Genomic DNA, 13,864 nt, shown 5'->3' on the forward strand with positions numbered 1-13,864 from the left:
GTAACACAGATAATTAATAAGTTATGAATTCTGGATACTAATATGCCACAGTTGTCTCAAGTTAAAGAGCAAAAAGTGACAAATGAGTATGTAGCAGTCTTTGAATCCTGCATCTTCCAAATTATTTCACAGAGTTTATTCAGTGACATTTCATGCCAAAACATAAGTAAGTATATTTATAGTTTTAAGCATCACTTCACTCCTTAACAGGTGTAATAGCAAACTTTGTCAAGAAAAAGTGTGATCTCTAGATGGTGCTGCCTCTAGTGGCTTGATCTAAAGTTACCCACTCTTTGATAGCTGTGGCTGCTCCCTCAGCTGTCAGTGTGAAGGTGTGCGTGGTTGTGCTTCAATCATAGTGACATGGGCTGTTTAAAGTGTTGTTTGGCCCTAGTATTTGTTGTGTTAGCATGTGTCTTTGCATCAAGTAAGTAATAAAAATATGTTATTTTTTCTTAAATGATAGTCTATAATTTCACAAACAAATTATGTTGTATGGTTGTACATAATAATATTTTTGAGCAATGTGCCTAGTCTATAATATACTGTACACAAATTGCAGAGAAGATTTGAAAATCAAATTGGCAACAGTTTTTGACCCAAATATTTTAGTGGAGTTAATTTAGCAACAGCTTTCATTTCTTTTTGCAGTACTTTTTAGCTCCATTAGTGCAAAGTAGTTCAGGATGCTCTCAACATAAATGTATTTGAGGACTTTTATAATGAACAATGAACCTTCCAGTCATAAAGTTTTCATCTACTTCAAAATACACAGAATAGGAAAGAAAGCTGGATAAGAGCAGTGTAGAGATAAGAAATACTTTTAAAACAAATTGTTAAAAGATTTTGTTTACTCAGTGATAAAGTTAGATTGATTCCTTCTTGTAAGAGATCAGAATAACAGATGTCATACTATTTGAAGAAAACGTATCAAAATATGAAAAAATCAAACAATGGAAAATCCAGGATGGAGTGTAACAATACTGAGAAGGAACGTTGCCACTCACCATATAGCAGAGATGCTGAGTTGCAGATAGGCACAATAAAACTCCAAAATATGAAAAAAATTAGATAGCTGTGTAGTTGTGTACAAGAGGACACTTACAGCTAACTAATAGTTGCAACACACCTTGCAACTGCCAACAGTCAGTAAAAAATGAAGATTGCCCTATTTTGTTGATAATATTTTTTCTTTCTTCATATTGCCCCTTGCGTTATTGTTCTGAAGTAATTGCTGAGGCAACCTGGATTTTCTCTCAAAAGCACTGTTGTATATGAAATTTAATTCAAACATTTTATTGTCATCAATACAGTAAACTTCTTTCTTCAAATCTATGGACTCTCCTGTCTATGTATTGTGTTGTTCAAATTTTGCAAGCAAGATTTCATATATGTGGTTACTTGCATTTTATTTTTTCTATTTCTAAGGAGAGAAATACCAAAGTAGTCTGTTGACTGAAGAAAATACTCAGATATCACTATATAAAACTACAACCTAACATATGGCATCAGATGCACATAAAAATAGGAAGTGAAAACCGTTAGTTCTTAGAACCAGAGGTTCTGGTAACAGAAGAAAGGATTTGGAGGAAAAGGGGCTGTGTAGGGATTAAGGAAGCAGTTTGGTCAGGAGTATGAGACAGTGAACTCATATTAAAACAGGATAGAAAGTCAAATGTCAGAGAGATGCCAGCAGTAAGTGGTATAAGGATGCAAGTGAAATTACAAATACATTTTGCTGAGTGTATGTCTCATAATGTCTGATAAGCATGGTTTTTTCTGTTCCACTTTGGTTGAGGTTGTGTTTAGCTCATCTATTTCCTTAAGCTTAGCATTTCAAAAATAACTCACACTTTGTCCAGAAGAAAAAATCATTCTGAACAGAATAGTGTCACATAACTTTAGAGCTAAGAATGTGTAAAAAAGTATTTGCCTTAAAGGACTTTTACTTCAGTGTACAACTACTGAGCCATCAATGACATTTCTAGCAAATCTTTCAATGAATTAAAGAATGATCTCATGAATATGAAAATAGATACTCGAATAGCATCTACTTAACCATGTTATAAGAAGTGAATGGGAGTAAATAGAAAGAGAGTAGAAAACTTGAATTGAATTATGCTTTAAAATTCCTTTTCTAATCTTCACAGGCTTAGAATACTAGAAGCAATAGATTATTTTTGATTCTTGTCAAATTTTTTGCCAGTACCACTCACTTTATTTCTTTGAACAACACATACTGACAATGAAATAAACTTATCACTAATGATATACTTAATAACTGGCTTGTTAGTCATTACTAAAGATGGTAACACACAATCTTATTAGAAATAAACAGATTTTCATAGTAACAGTTAATTTTTCCATTTTTTGTTGATAAGATGGGCAATTTTTACTTTTCTTATAATTACTTAGAAATCTTTAATGTGATTATGTAGAAAAGGTGATAGACATTGCTTTTACAAGAAAAATATGAGCTTTTTAATTAACTGTAGCTAGCCATCTCCTGAACCAACATTTGTTTGTACACCTTTCATCAATAGTATAAGATGTCTTTCTTTAGCCAATTTTGTTTGACATTCTTAAAAATGTTAAATGACACAGTGTGTGCCTGTGAAGGTATTGCACTGAAAAGTTCAAAGCCTAGGTGTTTGTAGCTATTCTGTTTTGCTAAATCTCGCTAGTGGGTTGGTCACTTGTGGCATGTGTTATGTTGATGAACTGGCTGTCTTAGTTTGTAGTTAATTTATTTGATTTTCTGAGTGGTAGGTAACTGAGTATAATTAACAAGAGAACTGTCCTAATACTTTGTTTCTTTCACTAATTGGCCTCCAGACTTCACTGCTTTCTGAAACACCAGTAACACATCTGACAACCTTCTTTTGCCATAGCAGTATGCATTATACTATATGGGTATGAAAATATGCGTAGTAAGTGTTGCAGCCAAGCTTCAGTTTCTCTTGCAGTGTAGTGCAGAGTTGTGTCATGTGCATGCGAATGTATACATGTTGTTACAGTGCAGCTGTCAATCAGCTTTCTGTGTTAGTTGTCAGAGGCGCTGATATCAATAGTGAATTTTTCTGAGCTGTCAGAGAGTTTTATAATTTTTATGTGTTCTTGTGTTTTTCTTATCTTAGTAACAAGAAATTTTTTTTAGTTCATATACATTTCATCTGTACAAAGACTGTGCATTGTCAAACCACGAACTTTCTATTTCTTTGTAGAGCATTCAACTCCTTAGGTAAATGTAATAACGAGACAATTCATATACAATAATAAATCATTTCATGCACCTACAGGTTGGATGACGAATTGGTTGACAAATCTAACAATACATCTATAGTGGTGACCCTGATATGATCTAAGACTGCAACAACAGGAGGTACGACTACTCCGGATCTGTTATGAGGGATTCATTGGAGCTGATGATTCTGTCAGTTTCACAGCTTGTAGTGCCCTTGCCCCCTTGTGGCTACACAACCCAGCATTATGGTTTATGCAAGTGGAATCTAGTTTCCTCTATGTTATGGCTGACTCCATTAAATTCATGTTGGCCATTAGTCAGCTAGGGCACCATTGAATATGTGATCACTACAACAATTGGAAGCAGCGCATATGAAAAGATGAAATTGTGGTTGATACCACATGTTTCCACATCACAAGAGAAACACCTCTGGCTAGAGTTAACCTAAGAGAATGTAGGGGACTCAGAAATTACCTAATATTTACTTCATTTCCACAACAGGGTGGACATTGGAATTGTGCTGGGCAACCTGCTGCGCACATTGTAGAGCAGACGTTGTCACCACAGGCAGATGGAGATTCCTTTGGACATGGTGGCCATCTTGGCTGACAGGATAGTGGACACTATACTTACTGCGTTGATTGGTGTATCAGTTGCCGTGCACAACAGCATGCCGACGGCGTCGAATAATCCAGTACTGTTCACGATGTTCTCTGCCTCAACTGGTGCACCCGCTGTGATGTGTCATGGCCTAGCATCAACAAGGGTCACATGGGCAGATTACAAAAATCTGGCAGCTAAGGTCCAGGTCCCTACCAAGTGAATTGATAAATAACTATCCCAGTGTGACATCAGTGGTGATAGAAACCAGTACTGCAGGAGGTCTAGAAGTTGTTCCTCAGCTACCTCATCACCATACAGATAAGAAAGGTCCCCAGTCTGCTAGTGTCTTATCTTATCTTACCGTACCTCAGAGGATCAGGGAACCAGGCACATACATGAAAATCTCTATACACATACCAAAATGCCGGCAGCCATCAGACATAAACAGTGCCTCTGATTGCCAAGTGTTGTCCCAGCCCCTTTTTATCAGTGACCGGAAGTCAAGCTACAAGTATCTAGTGGATGCCAGGTCAGACTTGTGTATCTTTCCCTGGAGATTGCTATGCTGTTGTAGACCAGGAACCTTGTCTGGTGCAAACAACTCTTCAATACCGACCTACGTCACCCAGTGTATGAAATTAGACCTGGGGCTGCACTGAGCACTCGTGAGATTTTACGATCACGAATGTCACTGAGTCCTGCATCAGCGCTGATCTGTTGGTGCATTACCACCTGCTACAAGACCTGGCGAATGCACACTTGATGGATGGTGTAACTGGCCTGGCAACTTCAAGCTTCTGTCACTGTGCAGTGGTGCTCTCAGCCAAAGTTGTGCAGGCAGATGCTGGGGAGTATGCATGCTTATTACAATGGTTTCCAACCTTGACATGACCCCCAGGAGCACCAAAAGAGGTGTCTCATGATATTGTTCATTGTATCAAGACCACAGACGGCCTGCCATTTTCCTGTTGACCATGATGTCTGGCCCCAGAGCGGTTCCTGATTGCAAAGGCAGAATTTCATGCCATGCAGAGAGAAAGGATTATACATCCAGTCAGTTGTCTGTGGTCCTTTCCCTTTCATCTGGTACCAAAGAAAGATGTTGCACAGTGCTGTGCAGGGATCACCATTCCTCTAACACAAGATTACAACTATACATATGTGACATGACAATTTTCAGTCTACAAGAATGTGCTAAGGTGTATATACAGATACCTGTAATGGAAGAAGACATTCTGCACCCTCTTTGGATAGTTCGAGAGTCTGTATATATCGATCAGACGTTCGACTTGTGAAACGCCTCATAAACATGGCGGCAGTTTATTGATGTGGTACTATAAGGAGTGTTCTTCTGTTTTGCATACTTAGACAAGATTCTCATCAACCACAGAACAACATGAGCAATACCTGATACAAGTCTTGAAAAGGCTAAATAAATGTAGCATGGTTCTGATGACAGCCAAGAGTGTTTTTTGGACAGCCACATATTGATTTTTTAGGGTATCAGATTTCGTCCAAGGACTCAGTTCCTCTGCCTGAAAAGATCGAAGCCATTTTTCAGATCGCATGCCCATGCACGAAGTTTTCTCAGCATGATGAGCTTCTATCACCAACATCTGTCACACTCAGTGGCAGTACAAGAACCTCTTACCAAGCACTCACTGGTCCATAAATCAAGCAGATTTGTCTGACACAGTGGACTGATGCTATGAGTTTGGCCTCTGAAGCAGAGGAGTGTAGCATAGCAGATGAGCGCTTTTCTCTCATCGAGAATCAGTAGTACCTGTTGCACTGGTAGTTGACACGAGTCAAGTATCATAGATGACCACAGGTTTGTTTGACACACGGGAGAGCATCGCAGAAATATTAAAAAAACTGTGTTGTCAGATGCCTGAAGATAGACCACAATTATTAAGCAAAATACTACTTATAGTGAGTTCTTCGTGAATCAGTATTAAGTGAGGAATTTAGGCATGAAATACAGCTCCCTGCACATTGTTCCTGTAGATGCCAATAACACAAGACTGGACTAATTGCAGTTCACACACACAGGTATTTATGCACTTTACTGTAATGTATGGTACTGTGGGAAATACCCTCAGCTATGCACTTAACAGTGGTTTTCAGAGTATGGTATGGATGTAACTGTAAAAAGAACCTTAGGGAACACCTCTTGAAAAATTGTGAAATCCTAAGCTGTTGTTGAAGTTTACCCTTTATTTCCTACTTACTAAGAAAGGATTCCAAAGCTGAAAATCAAAATCTTGAATGGCATTAAACCACAGATTATCTATTAGAATTTGACGACCCATAGAATCAGACAATTTGTTCTCCATGGTCCTTGTGAATAACAATAATTGATCTATGATGAAAATATATGGCATCTGCAGTATTACACATTTGAAAATACATTTATTTGTTTATTTATTTATCCAGGGATCATATTACAGTTGTATAATATTTGACTTCACAATACAATGGAAACAGATAGCTCCAGTACATATACACAAATGATACATAAGTATGCTTTATGAGGGTAGGACTGTGGATGGCTGTAGCCTTGCTGAAGGAACCATCCTCACATTTGCCTGAAACGATTCAGGAAAATCTAACAATATTATGAAAAGGAAAGTTGCTCTCACCATATAGCAGAGATGCTGACTTGCAGATAGGCACAACAAAAAGTCTTTCACAATATAAGCTTTCGAGAGCAAACTATGTCCACCCAACCATGAAGTCAATGTCTTTACAACTGTACTGCCTCATTGGTCTCTAGCCTGCACCACTTGACACACTGGACTCCTGCTGATGACTCCAGGACCACAAACAAGCAGATTTCCATGTCCTCCCTTCAGTCCCTCTTAAAAACTGATTCACCATCCTCCTTGAGGAGTGAGATGATGAACTCAAGACGATGACAAAATATTTCTGTCGTGAACTATATAGCTGAGTGCCTTTGCTCGTAAAGGATCACACTGTGACTGCATATTGTATATGACAGGGTGATGTAGTTGACACCTGTTATTACTAACCTACACTCTGAGTCATTTACATAACCGTCGACTGTGTAGAAGGAAGGAAGATTGGGTTTAATGTCCCATTGACATTGAGGTCATTAGAGATGGAGCACAACCTCAGATTGAGTCAGATGGCGAAGGAAATTGGCCATAATCTTTCAAAGGAACCATTCTGGCATTTGCCTGGAACAATTTAGGCAAACCATGGAAAACCTAAATTTGCATGGGTGGCCGCGCGTTTGAACTGTTGTCCTCCCAAACGCAAGTCCAGTGAGCTAACCACTGTGTCACCTCACTCGTTTTAACTGTACGTGTAGCTTGGTTTTGTAAGTGGAAGTATTTTAATCATCTTTTTCATCTAATTGGGCAATTTATTATATAATATTATTCCCTAATGGAAAATGCTGTTTCGAGGCCTTTCCTTGTACATGAAGGATACCCTGATTTTTAATCAGTTCTTAACAATGAGCATGACTACTACTTTTAGTTATTTATTCTTATGGCCCTTTTCTCCAGTCTAAAAGCTGTGTTTCTGTTTTGTGCTTTTGATTCCCAAAAAAGAAAGCCACAGCTAAATGTACATAGGAATAGGATGTCACCATGAGACATTAATTGTTACAAACTGACACTAGAATCTAAGAGTATAAAATGCTGATGACATTCTTTTTGTTGGTATGTTTGTGTGTTCATACCATGTTAACTGACAATCAACATTTATCCCTAAAAACATTGAGTTTGTCACACAGATGCGCTTGGTAATCATATACATTCCTACAGTGCATCTTCTCAATTTTATGCATATATTGAGGACTTTTTGATTGGAAGAGCTCAAAACAAAATGTTGGAAAGTTCACTTTAGACACACAGACAAATTATGTACCAAAGTTTGATACAAGAGGAAATACTAAGTTAGCATTGTTTCTCTTCAGCTACCAGAAAAAAAGAATATGTCATTAAAAATGAAGAGACCATCTGTCATAACCATATAACAACAATTGTAATTTGGTGCTGATTGGACAGAAGTTGGCACGATATCCCTCAGGAGGACATCCAACAACTCTACCCACCAATCAATTAATGCCGAGCCTATTAACTATTTGCATAAGGGCCAACAGTGGATCAACGCGTTATTGACTTATGCACTTTGTGAAGCTATTTCTCTTGAATAAACCACACAATTTTTCTAAAATTGTAATCATATCATTTATATATAAAAACAAAGATGAGGTGACTTACCGAACGAAAGCGCTAGCAGGTCGATAGACACACAAACAGAGCATCCTCCTACAGGCCAACCGTAAATTAGAACAGCATGCCACCCTCCACCTCAAAAAAAATCTCTGGCTGCAACCCTTCCTTCCATCAGTCCCTATACCAGTTCCAAACTGAACAATCCATTGCCCTCACCCACCTAATCCTTCACCTACACATCAACTCAGCCAATGAACACACCCGTCAACTCCTATCCTTAATAAAAGTCCTTAATCTTTCCTCTCCCACATCCACACCGGCTGTTCAGAGCATCCTCCTACAGCCCAACCGTAAATTAGAACAGCATGCCACCCTCCACCTCAAAAAATTGTTTGTGTGTCTATCGACCTGCCAGCGCTTTCGTTCGGTAAGTCACCTCATCTTTGTTTTTATATATAATTTTTCCCACGTGGAATGTCTCCTTCTATTATATTGTAATCATATCATTTGTTTGTCTGTACATCACATGCACCAGTTTCTGTATGATTCAGGTAATTCCCTCAGAGTTTTTTTTGGTCTTAGAGTGTGTATTATCTCACCACTCTCCCCCCCCCCCCCCCCTTACACACACCCACACACAAAAGCACCATCACTCTCTCTTGAAAGACTAGTAGGCAGGTCACTATGCAATTTTAAGTATTGTCAAACACTGTACATAATTTACATTATAAGTGACCCAATTGTACAAGAAAATTCAATACAACTATGGAAAATCCAGGATGGAATGTAACAGTATTATGGAAAGGATAGTTGCTACTCACCATATAGCGGAGATCGTGAGTCGCAGATAGGCACAACAAGTGTGTGTGTGTGGCTTCCGCAACCAGAAACTGCAGTCGTGTGTGTGAATTGCATTTGCGCAAGTCTGTGTGTGTATGTTCTATCTCAGATGAAGGCCTTGTTGGCCAAAAACTCATTTCCTAATGGTCTTTGTTTGGCCTATCTGTGACTCAGCATCTTCGCTATATGATGAGTAGCAACTTTTCATAATATTGTTACAAGCAAACTCAATGTAATTTATGTTCCATTTTGAGTAGTTGTGGGGTAATTGATACAGTAGACCTAAAGAAAGAAAGGGATATTAGAGGTAAATGTCCTGTCGACAACAAGGTCATTAGAGAGGTAGCACAAGCTTGGATCAAGGAAGGCTGGGGAAGGAAATCGGCTGTGTCCTTTCGAAGGAACCATACTGTTATTTGCCTTAAGTGATTTAGCAAAATCATAGAAAACCTAAAATCTTGATGGTCAGATGGGGATTTGAAGCATCAACCTCTTGAATCCACATCCAGTGTGCTAACCACTGTGCCATCTCATTCGCAGAATGACCTAAAACAGCATAGGCATCTTCGTTTAGAAACAGACTTGTGTCAATAAGCATACAAAAATATGAAATTGGCACATATAATCACAGAGCTCAAACATGTCCACAGTAGAAATTTAAGAAAAAAATATTGAAATAAATTCACTGATTTTTGACTTAATGTTTTTCTTCATTGTTTTTCTATTTTGAAATGGATGTGATGTATTTTCTCAATATTTCTTATCTATAAAGCACAACAGTTTATGGTTCTTTTACAACTAATGCCCATAATCCTACATACTACTGCTGTCTGATTAATTTAGTCATCAGGAATATTTACTGGAAGCTATTGACTTAACTTTCATGCACGCTGGACTATTGAATTATACATACTATCTCCCATGTTGAAGAGCTATTATTCCCACCAATATTCCTAATCCAATCAGTAGTTGACAGAGATAGCATGTGAGGTGCAGTACTACAAGAAATGGCTTCTTGCTATGTTGCACATAAACCATAATTATGAGTTAATACCTGTGTGTACCATGTCTCACATGGCACATGCATTTATGAGTAACTGAATTAGCAGCAGTAGATATGGGTGCAAGAACACAGCCTTTGAAAGTTCAATGTACATAAGGTCAAAGAGCATGGTAGTTGACAGGTTACAGTCCTGGCTATTGATAATATCCTTGTGTGTGTAATGTTTGTTTCCAAAGCATAAAATGGAACTAGTGATTTGTCTTCCAACATCCCTCATAGGACAACAAACAGGCAGACCTGGTGAACCTAAACCACCACTTGAAGCTTTAAATTAGTGTCCCCAACAAAGAAAATTAACCACTTGATTGCTCTAATATCAGAGTGATCTAATGAACAGCCTCGGCAGTGAGGAGCATTGGCTGCTTCTGCCTGGCGCATTCAACCAACCTATGTCCTATTTAGCACATCTGGGATGCTGTTGAGAGTCATGGACTTGATTTAGAAGTTAATATTACAAATCTACATGAATTGCTGGCAGCTACTGGAAGAGGGTGTGTGGTCCCTAGCAGTTTCAGGTTCCATGTTGCAATGAATTGGTATCATAATGAAGGCAAAAAAATACAGCTAATTCAAGCCCTTTGTTATTTAACATGCATCTTGTACAGTTATTTAAATGGTGAAACAATGCTAGGAGTTCACTCTCCAAAATGACATTGAAAAATGAACTGACAAAATCATATTCAATTATATAATGTAGCTGGTACTTTTTTCTCAATATGATCACCTCTTTTCCACTTTATACTGGACATCTGTCTTCCAGTAAGAGTGCATGAGGACCATTCTGATAATAACAAGCAGTGCAGTCTCAAAATAGATTATTGAGAATGTATCTGACTTGTCCATATTTTGATATTACAGCAGAGGAGCTCTAATGGTCTATATTCAAAATTGTATCTACAAGGGACATTCTGAATAATAGTGTTGTCATTGTTTTTGACAGAGAAGATGGTACGTAAGGTGGCGCAAACAAATGCCATATGAGTCCACAACCACCGTTGGTTAACAATGGAAGAGTTGTCATAGGAGAAGTAATGACACATGCATATAGTGCTGAGGAAGAGAGAGAAGCAGCAGACCATTGTACCCAAAGTTATTTGAGTACGCATCATGATGGCACATGGATTTGTACTGACAATATGGTCACCAATAGAAGTACAAGCTGAAACTTTTTGGCAGATTAAAACTGTGTGCTGGACCGAGACTCGAACTCGGGACCTTTGCCTTTTGCGGGCAAGTGCTCATCTCCTACCCTCCAAACTTCACAGAAGTTCTCCTGCAAACCTAGCAGAACTAGCACTCCTGGAAGAAAGGATATTGAGGAGACATGGCTTAGCCACAGCCTGGGGGTTGTTTCTAGAATGAAATTTTCACTCTACAGCGGAGTGTGCACTGATATGAAACTTCCTGGCAGATTAAAACTGTGTGCCGGACTGAGACTCAAACTCAGGACCTTTGCCTTTCGCGAGCAAGTGCTCTACCAACTGAGCTACCCAAGCACGACTCACGCCCCGTCCTCACAGCTTTAATTCCGCCAGTACCTCATCTCCTACCCTCCAAACTTCACAGAAGCTCTCCTGCGAACCTAGCAGAACTAGCACTCCTGGAAAAAAGGATATTGCAGAGACATGGCTTAGCCACAGCCTGGAGGTTGTTTCATGAATGAAATTTTCACTCTACAGCGGAGTCTTGGACCGGCACACAGTTTCATATCAGCGCACACTCCACTGTAGGGTAAGTCACCCATACTTGAATACTTTTTCTGCCATTATCAACACTTGATGGCCCTTCATTCATTAGAGAAGCAATGTCGTAAGACTGACTGTGGTGGTTCTTAATATCCAAATCATTCTCTCTTGTACACTTGCTCAAGTCTTGAAACATATCTTAGCTTTGTGGCCCTGGTTAGGCATAAATGATTCAAATCTTTCAATAGGGATGTGTTCCTCTAAATACCCGATTATTAAAGCAAGCTGTTTAATGCAACTACATTTGGAATTGAGTCTAATGATATGGAGTGGTATTTTGACTGCTTGATGAGAGAGATAACTTTACTGAGAGCTCATTTGGTAAATAGTTGCACAACTAACTAATTGTTGATGAAAAGTAGTTTATATGACTGCTTCCACAATTTGCATAGTTTTTAATTTAATATTTAGAAAAGTCATCATACTCTGCTATGAGCTGTAGTAGTCTCAGGGTTGTATTTAGACTGCTTAACACATTGGAAATTTGATCACGTAACTTGCCTGCACTGCTGAGTCATGTTCCTTATTTAACACACAGCTCCCACAAGACCTACACTTTGTCAATTTGACATGTGACCTGCCATATACCCACTGGTCACCGCGACTTGTCACAGTAACACTGTTTGATCCTTTCACTTTCACTTGTGGTGATCTAGCAGTGCAGCTGGAGAGGATGAGTATAAAAAATGCCGCTCACCAAGTTGTCATGCATTAATTGTTTGTTGGAACTTTATGAATTTTGAATAATGTGCTTTCTCAGTGTCGTTTTAAAGATTTTGGTGGTATTCTTTCATGCTACAAAAATGACTTTTGGTGTCACACTAAAACAGTCAATTAACTGAGTTTGATCAGTGAAGCACCTTCTGTACACATGGACTATCTTTGTTCTGTATTGTTTTTTGAGTGTTGACATTGTGTATTTTGTCTGTGATAAAAAAGAGTGGTCTTAAGTACATCTGAAATTAGTGTACATGTTTTGTATGTAGTTGATAATAGCCTTACATCATTGGTGACCTTAAAGAAGAATTAGCTTTATTGTGGACAGGTTATTTTCTGCGATTCCAGTACATTGCGATTTTGTCATGGAGGATGTGGGTAACCTACTGCACACCATTGGTGATAAAATCCAGCACACCCATCAGGAAATCAAGATTTTGGAGCTCTCCTCACTTGTGGAACAATGCCGTGTCATACAGAAATATGACATTGAAAATATGCTGCATCCACACTGAGTGATCACTTGACACTTAGAGCTATTTATACAAGACAATATTTCATATTATTATGGACCAAGGGTCTTAACACCAGAACCAACGCTGGAGGAAGTGATACAAGCTATTAAAACCTTAAAAACAATAAGGCACCTGGAGAAGATCAGACCCAGGCAGAACTTCTCAAATGTGGTGGGGAAACACTGTGGAAAACAATATATGAAGTAATATGAGCATCTGGCAGGAGGAGAGCGTGCCAATGGAGTGGAAAATGGGTATTATGTGCCCCTACATAAAAAAGGAGATAAATTAAACTGCCAGAACTATCAAGGAATCAACCTGCAAAATACTATATATAAAGTGTTCTCCAAGATCCTAACTAGGAGGCTTACTCCCTATGTGGATGAGAGAATTGGAGACTATCACAGTGGCTTTAGAAGGAATAGATCAACAAGTAACCAAATATTCATGTTATGTGTACTACTTGAAAAATGTTATGAACATCAAATAAACATACACCAGCTTTATATTGATTTTAAACAAGCCTTACTATGATGATCCTCTGCCAAGTCAGATAGAGTTAAATAGAGGAGGAACCAGTTTTAATCGCTCACTGCAGTACCTGGTCTACACAGACGATGTGGCATTACTCGCATAAAACCCTGCTGTGCTGGCCAATGCTTATCAACAACTGCAGAGAATACAAGGGAACTTGGCCTGGTAGTCAATGTTGAAACAACCAAATATATCACAGTGACCGGCCAGCAAAATCTATAAAATCTCAGTTTACCTGACAAGACTTCAGTACCTTAGATCAACTATCAGAGAGACAAATTACATCAGCTGCGAGGTGAAAGCTAGAATAGCAGCAGGCAACAGATGCTACTTTGCTGTACTACCAATGCTTAGGAGCTCACTTCTATCACAAAAATCTAAAATCCTCATTTACA

General features: G+C 38.6%; 1 protein-coding gene across 2 annotated transcripts in view; it reads left to right on the plus strand.

The window, feature by feature from the left end:
• The first annotated feature begins 308 nt into the window (after positions 1–308).
• LOC126452545 (acetylcholine receptor subunit alpha-L1-like) overlaps positions 309–13,864 on the plus strand; it is a 179,466-nt gene continuing 165,910 nt past the window's right edge. For both annotated transcript variants that reach the window (XM_050091109.1, XM_050091110.1), the window contains exon 1: positions 309–427. In XM_050091109.1, the coding sequence (XP_049947066.1) occupies positions 364–427 (64 nt within the window). In that variant the 5' untranslated portion in view covers positions 309–363. The remainder of the gene's footprint in view (positions 428–13,864) is intronic.

Source organism: Schistocerca serialis, unplaced genomic scaffold (genome assembly GCF_023864345.2).
Source record: "Schistocerca serialis cubense isolate TAMUIC-IGC-003099 unplaced genomic scaffold, iqSchSeri2.2 HiC_scaffold_897, whole genome shotgun sequence".
Classification (NCBI taxonomy): Eukaryota; Metazoa; Arthropoda; class Insecta; order Orthoptera; family Acrididae; genus Schistocerca; species Schistocerca serialis.